Source organism: Anguilla anguilla, chromosome 17, assembly GCF_013347855.1.
Source record: "Anguilla anguilla isolate fAngAng1 chromosome 17, fAngAng1.pri, whole genome shotgun sequence".
In the NCBI taxonomy this organism is placed as follows: domain Eukaryota; kingdom Metazoa; phylum Chordata; class Actinopteri; order Anguilliformes; family Anguillidae; genus Anguilla; species Anguilla anguilla.
The window spans coordinates 19,996,205-20,012,770 of record NC_049217.1 but is presented as its reverse complement, the minus strand read 5'-3'; the positions used below and the strand labels follow the sequence as shown (position 1 = coordinate 20,012,770).

General features: G+C 43.5%; 3 protein-coding genes and 1 non-coding gene across 7 annotated transcripts in view; 1 reads left to right on the top strand and 3 right to left on the bottom strand.

Annotated features, from left to right (window-relative positions):
- The first annotated feature begins 74 nt into the window (after positions 1–74).
- On the top strand, positions 75–6,192 carry st13 (ST13 Hsp70 interacting protein). Its single transcript, XM_035398087.1, has 13 exons — positions 75–231; positions 738–870; positions 1,279–1,336; positions 1,512–1,602; positions 2,986–3,059; positions 3,174–3,240; positions 3,513–3,597; positions 3,744–3,854; positions 4,005–4,107; positions 4,245–4,361; positions 4,467–4,527; positions 5,015–5,106; positions 5,225–6,192. The coding sequence occupies exons 2-13, from the start codon at positions 761–763 to the stop codon at positions 5,354–5,356; spliced, it is 1,101 nt and encodes a 366-aa protein (XP_035253978.1). The 5' UTR covers positions 75–231; positions 738–760; the 3' UTR covers positions 5,357–6,192.
- Positions 6,193–7,991: 1,799 nt separating this feature from the next.
- rbx1 (ring-box 1, E3 ubiquitin protein ligase) lies at positions 7,992–10,680 on the bottom strand. The gene is made up of 5 exons (XM_035398088.1): positions 10,569–10,680; positions 9,682–9,760; positions 9,523–9,593; positions 9,226–9,311; positions 7,992–8,279 (listed from the first exon to the last, which is right to left on the bottom strand). The coding sequence occupies exons 1-5, from the start codon at positions 10,644–10,646 to the stop codon at positions 8,267–8,269; spliced, it is 327 nt and encodes a 108-aa protein (XP_035253979.1). The 5' UTR covers positions 10,647–10,680; the 3' UTR covers positions 7,992–8,266.
- A 338-nt stretch (positions 10,681–11,018) lies between these two features.
- On the bottom strand, positions 11,019–11,090 carry trnaq-cug. The gene has a single exon. It is a non-coding gene; the product is annotated as a tRNA-Gln (tRNA).
- Positions 11,091–13,834: 2,744 nt separating this feature from the next.
- The window catches only part of rangap1a (RAN GTPase activating protein 1a), a 15,173-nt gene continuing 12,441 nt past the window's right edge, over positions 13,835–16,566 (bottom strand). For 3 of the 4 annotated variants that reach the window (XM_035398392.1, XM_035398395.1, XM_035398396.1), the window contains exon 16: positions 13,835–16,566. This exon is cut by the window's right edge and continues 232 nt beyond it. The gene's annotated coding sequence lies outside the window, so the exon portion shown is untranslated. The other variant, XM_035398394.1, reaches the window with a different exon arrangement.

Sequence of the window (16,566 nt, the reverse complement as noted above, 5' to 3'; positions counted from 1 at the left end):
TTGGACGCGCTCTCTTATGACGATTTTCGTCAGCGACACGACCCTTCGCTAACATTGGACCTCACCAGATACTTATCTGTGGCCCGAAACAGTGCCTGACTGAAAATCGGCTTCTCAGCTCGCGTTCATTTTGACGCATGTAGCTACGAGCGCAATCGTGGGGAAGACTTGGTTCCCATTGCTCGTGACTGCCCGTTTGTAGGGGGAATCATAATAATTTGAGTTATACAGGTAAATACAAAGATATGTAATTCATTGCGTTTTTCTCTGCCTTAAATTAGAAATTTGGTAACCAGCTTTCTGGGTACACTGTAAATACGAGCTATTTCTACTTAGGTAAACCGTGCTAGCTAGCTGTCGTTCCAGAATATTCCACTGCAGCAGGGTTGTCATAAGATTGTTAATCCCCAGAAACAATTCGTGTTTTAGCGCCACATGCGCCTCGAAGCACAACGTTCAGCATCAATGAAAGCAGAATGGTTCAGAATATGATGTCGGAGTTTACATGTTGAAGTTAACCAACAAGCTATTTAGCTAGCGCATGAGCACAGTTATGTTACATTTGGACAACAGACTACTAACAGTGCTACTAACGACTGTGGAGCTAGGTATCTTCAGCTAAAACGATAGGTGCCGTTGGCTAGCCTGATTACTTATGATAGTCGTTTGTTTTGTTGGAGTAGTTATTTCGACTGTAGCTAGAGTTGGGTATGATAACTAACGCTCTTCTCTCCCAGATCTTTTGCTAAGTGAAGAGAAGATGGACCCGCGGAAAGTACATGAGTTGAAGGCCTTCGTGCAGCTATGCAGCGACAATCCCTCCGTTCTGCACCTACCCGAACTCGCCTTTCTCCGGACCTGGCTGCTGGAGTCAGTCCCCTCTATCACATTTCACAAACACCAATATTGTGCAAAGGAAACATTAAAATACTGCAGAATGCGCGCAGTTAAACGGTTCTCTGACGCTCTGGACGTATGTTACGCGCAAGCACATTTTAAGTATCACTGATTCAAACAAACAAACCAACGTTGCGATCAAGATTTGATGGGCTTCCCCCTATTCATACATTTATTTTTCCAATAAATTTCTAGCTAAAATAAACAACCACACCCACTGACAGGCACATACGAGTTCACTCGCAAACACCTGTGAAACGCACTTGTCAAAGTTATGCATCACTCTTACTGACACATAAATTTCCAACTGACTCTGACATATGTGTAAAATGGTTCGCTAAATTGATGTTTGTCATGAATAGAAAATCAATTCGTTTTTAGGATGGGTGCTACTATCCCTCCACTGAAGACAAACGACGTGCCCCCCTCTTCTTGCAAGGTATTGGATGATTCTGGCTAGCCTTTTTGGTTAAAGGTGTGATTATTTGCGTTAAGTTTTTAAACGATGCAGTTGATCTCTTACTGCTTACATTAAATATGTTTTATTCGGTGTACTTTGTATTAATGTTATGCAGCATATTAACTGGTTGCCGCTGTACCATTTCTGGATTTAGGGTTGCCCGTGCCCTGGAGCAGCAGCTCCTCCTCCGCCGACTTCAGCCGGGGAACCGTCACCCCCATCGGAGAGCGAGGAGAGCGAGTTGGGTACGTCTGCCAGTATTACTACGAGTGTGTGTGTTGGGGGGGGGGGGCGCGTCTCACTCACTGACTAGTGGTGTGTCGTCTGTGAACGGATTCGTTCAAAAAGAACGAATTTTTTGGGCCTCTCTCCTCCATGTAAAGAGTCGTTCATAAGTTGCCAACTTTACCATTCGCTGCAGCAGCAGCAGATACTCCTATTTAACTATTTTCACCATTGGGCTGTGTACTAGCAATTATCCAACGATAGCATTGCTTGAGCCCCTCCCGTCTGTGTAATCAAAAGCAACAGTTTCTAAACTGAAAGCAGTGACAACGTTGAACAAATACGTGAAGGGACCGGATCCGCAATGAGCTAGCTACGCAGTTTCTGGATCCCTACCACTCTGCCTCACCCAAACGTCTTCGTATTACAATGACAAACGCTTGCCTGCGTAAAATTGAAAGCAATTGGCTTACAACTTCACCCAGCTCTTTGACTGCAGGATATAATGTATCCAAAATAAAACGCGAATGAAAGAGTGTTTTCAGTATGTATTTCCCAACGGATTCTGTACCAATAAAGCTACGCATTCATTAGAAATTATCCCACATTGCTAAATTTTGTACAGTTTTAACTAAATAGCCTATAGATTATATTGTTATAATCAATCCTTTGGTGGTTGCAAACGATTTCGCAATGTGCGTCAACTTGGCTTTTATTTTTAAATGCAGGCTAAATGGTGCGCAAACATCTGTGAAAAGCCTAAACAACGGTGTATGCTATGTAGAAATTCACATACAAAGGACAGTAGGTGGCTTATTTCTGAGCTGTTTTTCCACTGAACCAGTTTGAGAATGAGCTTGTACTAGCGAGTTGGGTTCTTCCTTCAGCCACTGCATGACTATCGTCACTAAAGACAATAAATTATCAATTATGTAAATAAATTGTGTGCGCGTGCTGTGCCTCACTGACTGACTGACTGTGGGTGGTTTTGGTGATTGTACTTACCAGTGGTATGCAACGTCCAAATAAAACAGCGTAAGCCATCTGTATTACAGCTCAGTGTTATTCAAAACCTGTGAAAAAAGATGAGTGTTTTATTACCTGAAAGTTAGAGTTTACAAATATTACATTGTTACAGTCAGTACATATTTGCGAAATAGTGCAACTTAACGGGCAGTCTAACAAATTAATATGCATTTGTTTTGTGTTAATTTGGGCATTCTATAATCATATTGGCTGTAAATCTGGCCTAAATGACTGCGTTGTCCACCCGTGGTCCCCCCAAAAGTTTAGGCTTTCACGTGTTGTGCAGTCTCCCCATTGGCAGTCCATGTCCTGTGCTCAGCGTTGACATTCAAGACGACTGCAGCTGATTGTGTGTGTCTCCTGTTGTGTTCTTTCAGAGATTGACAATGAGGGAGTGATTGAGGGAGATATGGATGAACCCCAGGAGATGGGAGACTATGAGAACTTAGAGGTAAGTAAGTTTAGTATTTTTTTCTATTTTACAGTATTGGTGCCCTGTCCAGACCCTGTCTCTGTGGTGCCCTCTGTCTGTGTGCATGTGTCAATACATGGGTTTGATTGGCAGGTAACTGACGAGATGATGGACCAGGCTAACGAGAAGAAGATGGAGGCCATTGGGGCCCTTGGAGAGGGTGAGTGGTGATAGTGCTGTGGGTTCCTGCCTCTCAAATCTGAAACGCTGCAAAGACATTGAGTGTGATGGGGGGGGGGGGGGGGGGGGGGGTGTGACGGGGCTTTGACCACAGAGCCAGTGACTGGCCAGCATTTGGGTCTCAGGGCTCCAGCTGACGTTCAGGACTTGTTTCAGAATACAGAATATCTTTTCCTAGATTGCAGCCCCCACCTCTCTCACTCTCTCTCTCTCTCTCATATCTGATCATGAGAATTTCTGTCTGCGTTTCAGGGGAACTGGAGAAAGCCCTGGAGCTTTTCACAGAAGCCATCAAGCTGAACCCACGGCTGGCCATCCTGTACGCCAAGCGGGCCAGGTGAGTAGAAATGGGTATCGCCGCGGGGTTCGTAACGGCTATGGGGGTTCGTAACGGCTATGGGGGTGCGTAATGGCTGCAGAGTGCGTAACGGCTGTGTGTCTCGGTTTCCGTGTTTGTGCTGAAGCTCCTCTCTGGTCCTCCAGCGTGTATATCCAGATGCAGAAGCCCAACGCCGCTGTGCGGGACTGCGACCGAGCGATCGCCATTAACCCTGACTCCGCCCAGCCCTACAAGTGGCGGGGGAAAGCACACAGGTACGGGGACGTGAACAAGACGTGCGATGTGCACGCACGCACACTGAAATACAAACACAGCCATGCAGCTGTCTGCTAGGTGGATTTCTGGGTAAAAAAACAGACTAAAAATTCCACATGCAACTGTTTCTCTCTCTCTCTGTCTCTCAGGTTACTTGGCCACTGGGAGGAGGCTGCAAAGGACCTGGCCACAGCCTGCAAGCTGGACTATGATGATGATGCTAGCGCCATGCTTAAGGAGGTTCAGCCCAAGGTACCATTGGCCAGTTTGTCAGGCTCTCCACAGGCTTTATATGATGCTCTGCAGTCCATAACAGCGCTGAAGCTCTTCTGAGACACAACCTCTCTCTCTTTCTCTCCTCCCCCCTCCCTCACTCTGTTTCTTTCCAGGCCATCAAAATCATGGAACACAGGCGCAAGTACGAACGGAAGAGAGAGGAGCGAGAGATCAAGGCGAGAAAGGAGAGGGTGAAGAAAGCCAGGGAGGAACACGAGAGAGCACAGAGGGTGAGAGAGAGGGGCAGGGATGGAGGGAAGGAGGGCGAGATGGTCGTGGAGTAACGATGTGACGGGCAGGTTGCAGGATAGCATTAACCCTTTCTATGTGAACAGGAAGAAGAAGCCAGACAGCAGTCTTCAGGTGGAGCTCATGGGGGATTCCCTGGCTTCCCAGGTGAGTCTGAATGTTGCCGGTTCCATTAAAGAACAATCCAGAAATCACAGAACATCCAGAGTCACAGACAGGGCTGCAGTTTGTCATTTGAAAATCTAAAACTTTCCAAAAACTTCTCCCGTGTGGTGTTGAAGGACAGAGGTCGTTTCGTCTGCTGTGCTCTCATTTGGAGGAAAAGAGTGTGTCACTTGCTGGCTTGCTCACTCACTGCAAATAGTGAAACTACAAAATAACCAGAGCAGCAAACCCTGTAGTTTCTGCCACTGATTAAGTGCTGTGTCCTTTCCTGCTGAGAGAGTGGCAGCTGCCCAGCTGGTCTTTAACTCTTATAGTTTACAGCAGTCTCAGCCTGTAGAGGTTCCAGAGTGGAGCACTCAATGTGCCTATGGTTTCAGGAGAGGTTCGCTTTGAGCAGTCGATGGTAAGCTGAAGCGAAGCGAGGTGTGTCATCCTTATGGGTGACTGCAGTTTCTGTCCTGTCCTACAGGAGGCGCAGGTTTCCCCGGTGGGGCCCCTCCCTTCGGCATGCAAGGCCTGGGAGAGCTCTTTAACGACCCGGAGGTGCTCACGGCCATGAAGGTACAGTAGGACAATGGCAGACACATCACCTTGACCCCAGTCTTCCAACGCTGTGTGCGTCACGCGTTCCTGATCTCTCTCTCTCTCCTAACACTTTCCTACCTTGCTCTCCCTTCAGGACCCAGAGGTGATGGCGGCGTTCCAGGACGTGGCCCAGAATCCCGCCAACATCGCCAAGTACCAGAGCAACCCCAAGATCATGGCTCTCATCACCAAGTTGAGCTCCAAATTCGGGGGTCCCCAGGCTTAGAAAGGAAGCTGGAGGAGGAGAGGTGGGGGTGGAAGGTTGTCAGAAGAGATTTGGAGGATGAGGAAATTACATTGGGATTATCCAGATGTCCACATTTTATATTTAGCGAGGAGCTAGGGTGGAATGTGAGGGGTGCAGACAGAGTGAGAGTATGTGTGTGTCTGCGTGTGTGTCGTGTTAAGACGAGAGGTACAACAGATGGGGCAAGAAGGTGAGGAGAGGATAAGTGTTTGACAGTTGAGATGGTGGCTACTTCTGACTGGGGGTGGGCAGGTGGGGGGGGGGGTGCACTGTTGACTCCTACATGCACTTAATGGGGCCAATACGTACACAATTAGCATTCATAGAAGCATAACACTGAATGGTAATTTATTGAGGGAGTCCATACTTGGCTTTTCAGGACTCCTTATTCAGAAGCTCAAGCTTCTTCCTTTTAGGGCTACTCCTATATACAAAGGGTTAGTAAAAGTGTACCCATAAACGCCCAATGAACAGCGTGACACTGTTAGCCACCAGAACAGACACATTTAAAACCATTAAACAGGGCTGTTGCTTGTATCCAAGGGCAAATGCCATCATAAACTAGAAGGAAGTTACGTTTTTTTTTTCAGGGGTAGAAACTCGGGGGATTCTCATTAACTGCTCTCCCTCAGATTTCTAATGTTTCATTCTCCTTTACCGTAACATGTCTGTGACTCGTCTGTATTTCTCTTCTAAAAAAGAAAAGTACAACAACAAAAAAACTAAATCGACAGAAAAAATTATTTTCTTCTACTTTGGGTTTTGGAATCAAATGGCAAAACCATGCCTAATTAAATAAATGTTTTTGTTGCAAACATTTGTCTGCTGGACCATTTCTTTGGGCTGTCATTCACTTCTGATAGTTTCTGGATTAACACTCAAACAGGTAAACTATGTTGAAAGGGCTGCTTGGTCAATGCTCTAGTGCACGGATGGGCCTCCATGGTTGGCACTTGTGTCGTTGACTCCTCTTTTGTTAATAAATATGCAGCACAGTGATATTTGTTTTATTTTGCAACCATCCAAAAACCAGTGCATAGCCGGCCTCCTGTCACCATCAAATAACCACAGAGAAGGCCATTTTACCAGGCTGAAACACTTAATATGCTGAAGAAAATGAAGGATTTTACAGAAACATCCACCCACCCTTTCTTCTTTGAACCCTACTCCCTTTTGTTGCAGCACATTTGCACTATTTATTTTGTCAGACATGCTAAATCAGAGCGACTTGCAGTTCTGTCACACATATTAAAAACTGGAACAGCAAGAGCAGCCAGATTAGCCAATGAGCAAAAAATCTGAGCTGAAATTAAAGCCCATCAGTGATCTCGTTTAGCAAACATATTGCTTAGTGCTTATCCCCCAAGAACAGTAGGCCTACTTCGTACTGAACTGTTGTACGACTAAAGCGTTACAATCCAGTGAAAGTTTTCACACTGCCAAACTATAGTCCATAAGATGTCAAATGATGGTTGCATAATGCTAGAAGTGAATTTTACAATGTGAAAGAAAAGGAGTCCTCCAAAAGTCTGGGAACGGTATAGTGAAATTTATTTTTATTGTATACTTGAGACATTTGGATTTGAGATCTAAACATAAATATGAGACTAAAGTACAGACAATCAGCTTTTATTTTAATGGTATTCACAATGCATCTATGTTAGCATTTTACAGAACGCTGTTTTCATCTGTGCAGAAGGTTAATAAATTCATTTAAAATTAAAGCAATGAAGTCTAATATTTGGTTGCATAGCCCTTAAATGTAAAAGCTGTATCAAGTCTACGACCCAGTGACATCACCAATCATTTGGTATCTTATCTGGAAATGCCATTCTAGGCCTTCACTGCAGCCAGTTTAGTTGATCTTTTTTCAGGAGGGTTTCGGTCTTCAGTTTCCTCTTCAGCAAGTGAAACGCATGCTCAATTGGATTTAAATCAGGTGACTGAGTTGGCCAGTCCTAAACTTTCCATTTTTTCCCATTGACTGATGCTTTGGTTGCGTTAGGCAGTGTGTTTGGGGTCATTGCCTTGCTGCAGGATGAGGTACCAGCCGAGGAGGTTGGAGTAAGTTCTTTGTACATGGCCTGAGAGAATCTGTATGGAAACTTCCAAATTTGTCCTACTGCTGCCATCCTCTATTAAATCATCAACAAAGAGAAGTTACCCTTTTCCAGAAGCAGCCATACATGCCCAAGCCATGACACTACCTCCTCCATATTTCAAAGATGAAAGGGGGATCACAGGCTGTCCCTTCCTTCTCCTTTCTCCACACTTCTGGCTTTCCATAACTTTGGTAAAGGTTTATTTTAGACTCATTTATCCACAAAGCCTCCGTCTCTCTCTCTATATATATATATATATATATATATACACATTTTTTTTTTTGGCAAATTCTAATCTGCTGTTTTTCAGCCATAGTTATCTGATCTTCATGTTGGTGTATGCCTCTGACTCCAAATGCAAACGTCACAGATTACAATTTTTCCCCAGGATGTCTAGGACATTTATGAGGAATGATCCAAAAAATACTGGCAAGTGTGTGAAGCTGTGCTCAGAACCTTACAGCAAAGCCCATTCATGAGTTTCTCTTGTAAAATATTCAAGTGGCAACCTGTCAATGGAACATTTTGTTTATTGATCATTTACAACCACACTGAAACTGTAACTAAAAAGTATTCAAAGTTTATACATGAATTTTACAATGAACACTGTTCGAAAAACAATAAGATGAAGAATGCGGGAACGGGGGTAAAAATGTCCTCAGACCAGCCCATGCCCACACAATGCCATTGTGTGTGTGTGTGTGTGTGTGTGTGCGCGTGCGTCTGTGTCTGGGAGCTGATGATAACTTCAAATTTGCAGTTATTTAAACCGTGGTCCCATCTTTCATCAATGTCCATACCTGCACAGGAGAGAGAGGTATGTTAATACACCAAATTAAAATGAAAGTATCTGTAGCAGCTATTCATTCAATGGGACTTTCTCCTGGAATGTTGCTGTCCTGTTCATTCACAGCCCAAAGGGCTACTTTTGAACAACATTTGTACAGAATTACTACATTCGGTCTTGCTAATTGTGCTCTGGTACTGTAATATTAACTATACACAACAAGGGCGATTGGAGTTCAGGACTGTCACTGTATTTAGGTCAATACACATCTGCACCCATAATGCAAAAACAGCAGTCAGTGTAAGAGTGTGAGGCCAGCAATTGCCTGCCATGTTATAGTCTTAATAAGCACAGTTAAAGCCAGAGCCTACTACTACTTCTGACAACACGGAGGTTTAAAGGCGGAGAGCAGTGGGGAATAGTGCTTAGGCTGACCTACACCCACCTGGTCCTTCACAAAGTGACTTGCACTACAACTTAAATGTCACTGAATACATGTTGCTGATTCTTTGTCTTAGTTAATATCACATCCCCTGTGTCAGCACCGTTTACCCAGTTTGAAATATACATTGACCATCAGCATTAGAATAGTGTCGTTTTTGCCCGGTATGGGCTAATCTTAAACACTGCATGTACTGGAAGAAAAAATTATATTAAGCAAAGCAGGGGTGCACAACAAGGGGTACAGCTGATCTGTCAGGATTTTGTGCCAACCACTGCTCTTAATTATTTATTTAGCTCAATTATATCTTGAGCTAATATTTGTGTAAGCAGCAGCCACAGCCTTAGACTACAAGAGAATCCTTAAGATTTTGCTGTGCTCAAGAACAGGAGTGAACCAGCATAGTTTATTGAGCTGTCAGAAAACTAAAACTGATGTAATTGGTTGGAACAAAAACCAGGACACAGACAAGCCCTCCAGGACCGGAGTTGTACACTCCTGAAGTACAGACACTTACTTCTGGAACTCCCATTCCCTGTTGTCCAGAGGACACACCTGCCTGGTCTTCAGCCAACGAGAGATGCAATGAAAGTGGAAAGCATGCTGAAGAGAGAGAAAGGAAGGATCAGGACACAGACACTGACTTGGCCAGCCACCTCACTGAATTACTTCCAACTGTGTTCAGAGTGGGACAGTACAATGGTTACAAGTTACTGCCATTTTTATTTTGCATAACTGCTGTCTGTCTGTAACTACATTTTCCCCCCTCCCAGCAATTGAAATTATGCACTTTGAATATTTTTTGAAGACTTACGTTGCACACCCCCCACGCCACGGTGCACTCTTCAGATGTAGCCGAAGCCTGGTTCGCCTGGCACTCGATACCTGGGGGGGAAAAAAAGAAAAATGAATGCAGGTAATTGCACTGAGTACTATTGCAATACTTAATTTTGAAAAGCTGCTTCATACTTACAGAGATCCATTATGTGATTCCTGCAAATGGCGCAGTTGTCTACAACAATGTCCCAGGCCCACAGAGCAACTGCATTCCACTGCAATTAACACCAAAGATCCGCTCAGTAACACAGCTCCTCAGTTTCAAACACATATAGCTAATGCGTAACCTTAGGTCACTAATAAAGGTCAAGACAATCTCAGCACTTAACATTAATTGCTCGTCACCTGCCTTAAGAATAATTCATTCAGAGTGACCAATTTTAATAAATTATACAGCGTTTCACTCAAAGTGCAACTAAAGGAAAGTATACACCTACACAATTCACAGCTGCAGAGACGCCAACCTAATATTTCCTTAATAATAAATAATAATATGGGTTGCATAACCATCACCCACGTTGTCTTTTCTACAATTCAGCTGGCTTACAGTATAAGTAACTTACATGTATTAAAACATTCATATTTCACAATCCAGCAGTCAAATGGCTAAATTAAACGAACATAAATTATACCTCGCTCGTACATATATATATCGTATATACTAAACATTAAGACTTGCTTGGGAACCTAACGTCACCTTTGTAACTTAATTCCTTTGCTGAATGGCTTGTCAATAACTTTGTAACAACAAATGGTCACAATTGTGCTAATATTTACTTTGGTTCACAGTTAACACAAAATAGCCCGGTTTATGTTCATTAACATCATACAGCTGACAAACCCGATAACGAGCTAGCGACATTTGAGGGGAAAATAAAACCCCGTAGTCACCTGTATTGGGTAATCGGCCCATATCTAGTGAAAACAACCTGAAACTTAGGAACGATGGTAATTTGCTTCGTCTTTATGCTGCCATATGTTTTATTCCATATGTTTTATTCCTCGTTATTTCCGACGGCTCACCTTCTTCACTTCAAAACGTTTCTTGCTGGCTCCGCTGTTTGTACCGCTTGGGGTGTCCACATCCATTGCTGCCGCCATCTTGTCTGCCCTGCGATTTGAAATAAATAATTTTGCGCCTGCGCACAGAATACGCCTGCCAATTAAATGGGAGGACGAAATTATACGTTAAAATTAAAAGTTTTATTTATAGGTAGTATTGCACTTTTTTGTTTCAATAGTACATTAATTAACAAGACCTATTGCTTAATTGAATTTGTCTTAAGAGCAAGCTAATTGTGTTGTCACTGTTTGAAAACAGTTGGTCACGGGGAAATAGTACCCAAACAGTCATGCTTTATAGCTATAAGAGCTCGCTGTTTTTATGAATATGCTCCCCGCGATTACGATTCTAGCTATTTCGCTCTGAATTTACCCTGAATCTGAATTACTACACTCTAATCACAAAAGATTAGGTTCTACCGAGATTTGAACTCGGATCGCTGGATTCAGAGTCCAGAGTGCTAACCATTACACCATAGAACCAGTTATTACTGTGTGTGGACGGTAATCTATTGTAGTTGAGAATTGTTTTCTCTATAACGTGATTAAGTGAGGAATACAGATGACTCAACACCGTCTCAACATATTTTTCCAAGTCAGTCACGAGGTGGTAAGGGAACCAGTTGTGTCTTGATTCAGTAATAGCCTAAGCTACATCTTTAACAGTCAGTTTCAAGCGGGATCATTGGTTTGGCCAGACAACACATGCTCGATGATATAGCAGACACAACATACAGCATTTTATTAGCTTTGCATTACAATACCTGTAAATTATAGCTACGAGAATAAAATCTCACTGCAACTGATGTCTGGCATTCGTTATTTGAGTGCAGGACTCTAAAAATCAGTTTTGTAGCATACATGACTGAAGAAAAAACATTCTCATCACATTAAGTTTTATTTAAATCCCGAGCAGTAAAGAGACTGTTACACGAATTTAGGCCATGTGCTTAAGCCAAAATGTCAGTAAAATGTTAAATACCATCTAGGAGTTCTTCATAAAAAAGTCTGAACTTTAAATTTATTATTTAATTTGTATACGGGAAAGACTAAAGAGGGAGTCTCGTCTCAGCAAAAAAAGAGGTGCTTGCCCACCAATGTCGCTGCCCTGTAGTATAACTGTCTCAGGACAATGGCGAGGGTCTGACCTGTTTGGCATCGTTAATCTTGGAAATCTTGAGATTTCCAAGAGAAATATCTCACTGGAGGAAGGGTTAGTTAGTTACATTAAGGCTGTAAATAATTTAATTGAGGGCTTTACGTTTGGTATGATCAGAAAAGGACATGGGCCTCAATGACTGTACGAATACCTTTAGTGTAAAATAATTAAAGTCATAATTTAATTCACACATCAATTGGGAAGTGTGAACGTACTGTCAACATGAACTGCTCAGGGGAAATAAACTCCCTCACAAGCGACACCTGGTGGTGCAAAGGTGGTACTATGATTCAGAAAATCAGTAAACCAGAGCTACTTTGCAGGCGAGTTATTTCGTTGAAGTTGTGCTTGATCGTTATTTTCAGAATTGTTTCAGTGCAACACTTTTCACCTGTTGTGTATTTGCTCCAGGTGGTGTCAAACTACACCACTGAGCTGATTGATTAATGATTAATTGATTAATACCCTTGCCTACACTGCCGCCAACAGGACAGCCCCCATCTACTTGCAGGACATGACTCAATTCTATGTGCCTGCTCGACCACTCCGCTCTGCAGCAGCAGGGCGTCTTGTAACCCCTCCCACCCGCCCAAAGGGATCACAGAGCTTCTCCACCCTAGCTCCCCAGTGGTGGAACGAACTCCCCGTCCCTCTCCGAACCTCCCCCTCACTATCCATCTTCCGCCGTGGCCTGAAGACTCATCTCTTCAGACTATACCTAGAATAACCACCACCATGCTGTGTATATATATTTAAAAAAAAAAAAAAAAAAAAAAAATACCCTTTTTTCCTTGTCACTTGTTACATGTTGCCCCATCCCTGCACTTCTTGGTAAATTGTATTTGTCCTAATACTCTAGCTTAATCTTCTGCCTAGTTTGGCTTTGCAGATGTTAGACCAGGATAGTGTTCATTGTTCTCAGCTAGAAATAGCTGTACAAAATAAGTAATTGTACCTTACTGAACCCGTGTTCAGCAGTTGTCTACGATCATGAAAATGCACTTCTTGTACGTCGCTTTGGATAAAAGCGTCTGCCAAATGAATGTAATGTAATGTAATGTAATACCGCAGAACGAGACAGCTAGATTTGCAGATTGGTTAAAGTTTTCACCAAATTGTAGTCCACAAGCGCATGTGACATGCAAAGGGACCATATTAGGATGGACTGGACTGACAGGTGAATTTTAGAGCTACTGGCATGCAGGAGATGGAAGAGTATGCAAAAAGAGCAAACAGGAAAAGTGGGAGAACGATCAGCACTTTCTGTTTTTTCGTATAAAAAGCTTGACAGACTCGGCCTGTATGGGGTGTTCATACTCATCCAGACCTGGGGTACTCAAACAGTGACGGCATACCTATACAGGCATAGCTGGCCAGTCACCACCTGGTACCTGTTGACCTACAATATTCCTTGGCTGTAAAGAGTTGTAAGTGCCTAAATGAGTTAGTACAGCATATGGTTTGCATTTTAATGTCTTGCAACTATCTCAACAATAATGTTGCTTAAACGAAATTTCATGGAAACAGATGACCTCAATATGATTTCAGGTGAACGAATCAAGGGTAGCCAAACAGAGAAATAGGCTACATTGAGAAACCGTTTTATTTGCAGCTTTATTTTAGCACAGTTGTGCTTCCAAATGCACATTCCTCTCCAGAATAACGAATTACAGATGCTTACGGAAAGAGGTCAAATCAGGTTGGGATTCAGTAAATACGCTAAACACAGTAGGAACAAAAAACAGGTTACAAGGTGTGTACCCAAGTGGTTAAGAGACTGTGCCTGTAAAGATGAAGTAATGCCCACCTGGCAGTGATGCTTGACTCTGGTTTAATTAGTCATTTTTATAAGTTACCGCATTGCAGCAGTTTTAACAACAGGAGCTAAATGTGCTCGCTATTCTCCTCGCCTCGGAGGAATAGCAAAAGTCGTTCTAAAACCACGCAACAAGGTTTTTTCACTCAATTTATGGCATCTTGCGGAGATAAAAGTTGGCAGCAGTGTTACGACCGTCCGCATGGGGGCGATACACACCATGGGAACGCGTGCTGACAGCCGAAGTCGAGGTTTCATTGATAGAAATCCATGCAAATTTTATTCAATACAATTTGATTGTATTTCATATAAATTTGTTGCATTATATCATACATACCATTTTTTTGTTTTGTGTAAAAAGTCAAGGTTTCAATATTCATTGCGAGTCATCCTGTTTCTGCAAGTCAGTCTGATATGCTTGTACTACACAACTATTTCATGATGCAAAGAATTTAAGGTTTCTAAAACTGTCTGTGCAGTTGGCTTACTATCCTTATGCAGAAATATCAGTAAATTAAGAAAATAACTCGACATTTTACAAAAGGCCAAATAATGTGCATGGTCTGCCCTTTACAAAACACTCCATAGCCCTATGACTAAATACCATTCAGCAGTTAACATAAAAATATAAAAACACAAAGAAACCAGACCCTCAAGCTTACGTACTTCAATGGCTCAACACAGTAATGTTGCTTTATTATTTACAAGGTTTGCTCTGAAGCATTTTATCCCCCATTGTCACACTCAATCTTCTGCTACTGTTCATTTCCAGACTGTCCCTTCTCCAAAAACACGCTCCATCTTGGACTGATGTCACTGACTTGACCGTTCTCCTAAGTCCACATCTAAGTGTTAAGAAGTTAGCTAGACTTCATAAAGCAAAGAAGCACAGCACCATCACCCAAATTTTGTTGAGGACCCATTTTAGGTAATGCTGGGTCTGCATTCTCTTAAGTCTCACACTTCATTTAGGAACTGCCACTGTCCTCAGTTCTGTTGCCTTGTGAGAACACCTCAGCCTATCATAATGCACAAGGCAATGGGACCAAGCAGTGCTGTATTCCCAGCTTGCTGAACATTAGCGATTTGTTTTAAATCTCAAATTCAGTTGAAGATGAACCCACGCAGCAGAAATTGGGAACATGTGCCACAACAAAGCAAATTTAAGCATATAAATGCCAACCTAGAGTGCACACTTCCTCCTCACTGCAGCAGTGCACATTTCCTCCCTCCCTGCAGTCAGTGCACACTTCACCCCCCTCCCTGCAGCAGTGCACACATCCTCCCTCCCTGCAGCAGTGTACACTTCCTCCCCTCCCTGCAGCAGTGCACTTCCTCCCTACCTGCAGCAGTGCACACTTCCACCTCGCTGCAGCAGTGCACACTTCCTCCCTCCCTGCAGCAGTGCACACTTCCGCCCCTCACTGCAGCAGTGCACACTTCCTCCATCCCAGCAGCAGTGCACACTTCCTCCCACCCTGCAGCAGTGCACACTTCCTCCCCTTACTGCAGCAGTGCATACTTCCTTCCCTCCCTGCAGCAGTGCACACTTCCTCCCCTTACTGCAGAGAAGTGCATACTTTTTCATTCATGCCTCCTGAGTCTTCCACAATGCCACTCACAGAAAGTTGGTCAATAAATTTTGGGTTGAATTATATGCTTAAACAGACAATTTCATGACTCCAACTTCACAAAAATCATAAGATCTTAGGGCTATCTCTGTTTCTTCACACAAGGAATACCCTTTAGCATTATATATCACAGGATGCTTGAATAACAGTTGGATTGAGTCAATCTTTCGGAAAGAAATGCAGTTTGATATTCCAGCACTTTGGGATAAACCAACATCACGAAGGGTGTGTGTGTGTGTGTCTGTGTGTGTGTGTGTTGGGGCGGGGGGGGGGGGGGGGGCATTGGGGATTTCTAGATGTTCACAGAGACAATTTGAATGTTACTTTCTGTAATTCAAGGCAGGCAGGGTCTCATCCCAGATAGATTTCACAATTTCACAACTATCAGAAATAAATACATTAAAAAAATAAACTGCTAATTTCTTTCCTCATGGTTAGTGCATCAAATAATCATTTCCAGAAATATCAAATTAGCAATCATTATTAAATCTTTTACATTTTTTTAAACATCTTGTTTACTTTTTATTTGTATTTTTTTCCTTTACCTACAAAAAAGAAAAAGGTGGAGCTGAAAAAAATGGAAGAACCCAGCAGGGTGACATGCAAGCTGCGCTTTCATAATGCAGCCACAGGGGGCGCTCTGCAGTCACAGTTTCACGGGTTCTTTTGATCTTTGACCTGGTGGGCGTGTAATGTTATGCACAGTGTTCAGCAGTGTCCGTCTGTCCCCAGCAGTGCCCGTCTGTCCGCAGCAGTGTCCGTCTGTCCCCAGCAGCGACATGGGCTGTGCGTGTATAGCGGTACGACTGTCAAACGTGGTGTAACAGCAGTACCGAGAAGCTGACACAGCACATGGTGCGAGTGTGTGTGAGCATGAGTCTGTTCTGTACAGCGTCCATAGGACAGCGTCCTGATGTGTGTGGGTGAGCATGAGTCTGTTCTGTACAGCGTCCATAGGACAGCGTCCTGATGTGTGTGTGGGTGAGCATGAGTCTGTTCTGTACAGCGTCCATAGGACAGCGTCCTGATGTGTGTGTGGGTGAGCATGAGTCTGTTCTGTACAGCGTCCATAGGACAGCGTCCTGATGTGTGTGTGGGTGAGCATGAGTCTGTTCTGTACAGCGTCCATAGTAGAGCGTCCTGATGTGTGTGTGTGTGAGCATGAGTCTGTTCTGTACAGCGTCCATAGGACAGCGTCCTGATGTGTGTGTGGGTGAGCATGAGTCTGTTCTGTACAGCGTCCATAGTAGAGCGTCCTGATGTGTGTGTGTGCGTGTGTGTGCAGGTCTGTTCTGTACGGAGTACATAGGAGTGGGTCCCGGTGTGTTTGTGTGTGTGTGTGTGTGTGTGTAT

Excerpts from the sequence above, each read along its gene's own strand:
- st13 (XM_035398087.1), top strand. The coding sequence starts at position 761 with ATGGACCCGCGGAAAGTACATGAGTTGAAGGCCTTCGTGCAGCTATGC. Across the intron at positions 1,337-1,511 it reads TGCCCCCCTCTTCTTGCAAG|GGTTGCCCGTGCCCTGGAGC; the intron begins GTATTGGATGAT and ends TTCTGGATTTAG. Across the intron at positions 3,598-3,743 it reads CTGTACGCCAAGCGGGCCAG|CGTGTATATCCAGATGCAGA; the intron begins GTGAGTAGAAAT and ends CTGGTCCTCCAG.
- rbx1 (XM_035398088.1), bottom strand. The coding sequence starts at position 10,646 with ATGGCGGCAGCAATGGATGTGGACACCCCAAGCGGTACAAACAGCGGA. Across the intron at positions 9,761-10,568 it reads AACGTTTTGAAGTGAAGAAG|TGGAATGCAGTTGCTCTGTG; the intron begins GTGAGCCGTCGG and ends TGTTAATTGCAG. Across the intron at positions 9,312-9,522 it reads TGGCGTGGGGGGTGTGCAAC|CATGCTTTCCACTTTCATTG; the intron begins GTAAGTCTTCAA and ends CTCTCTCTTCAG.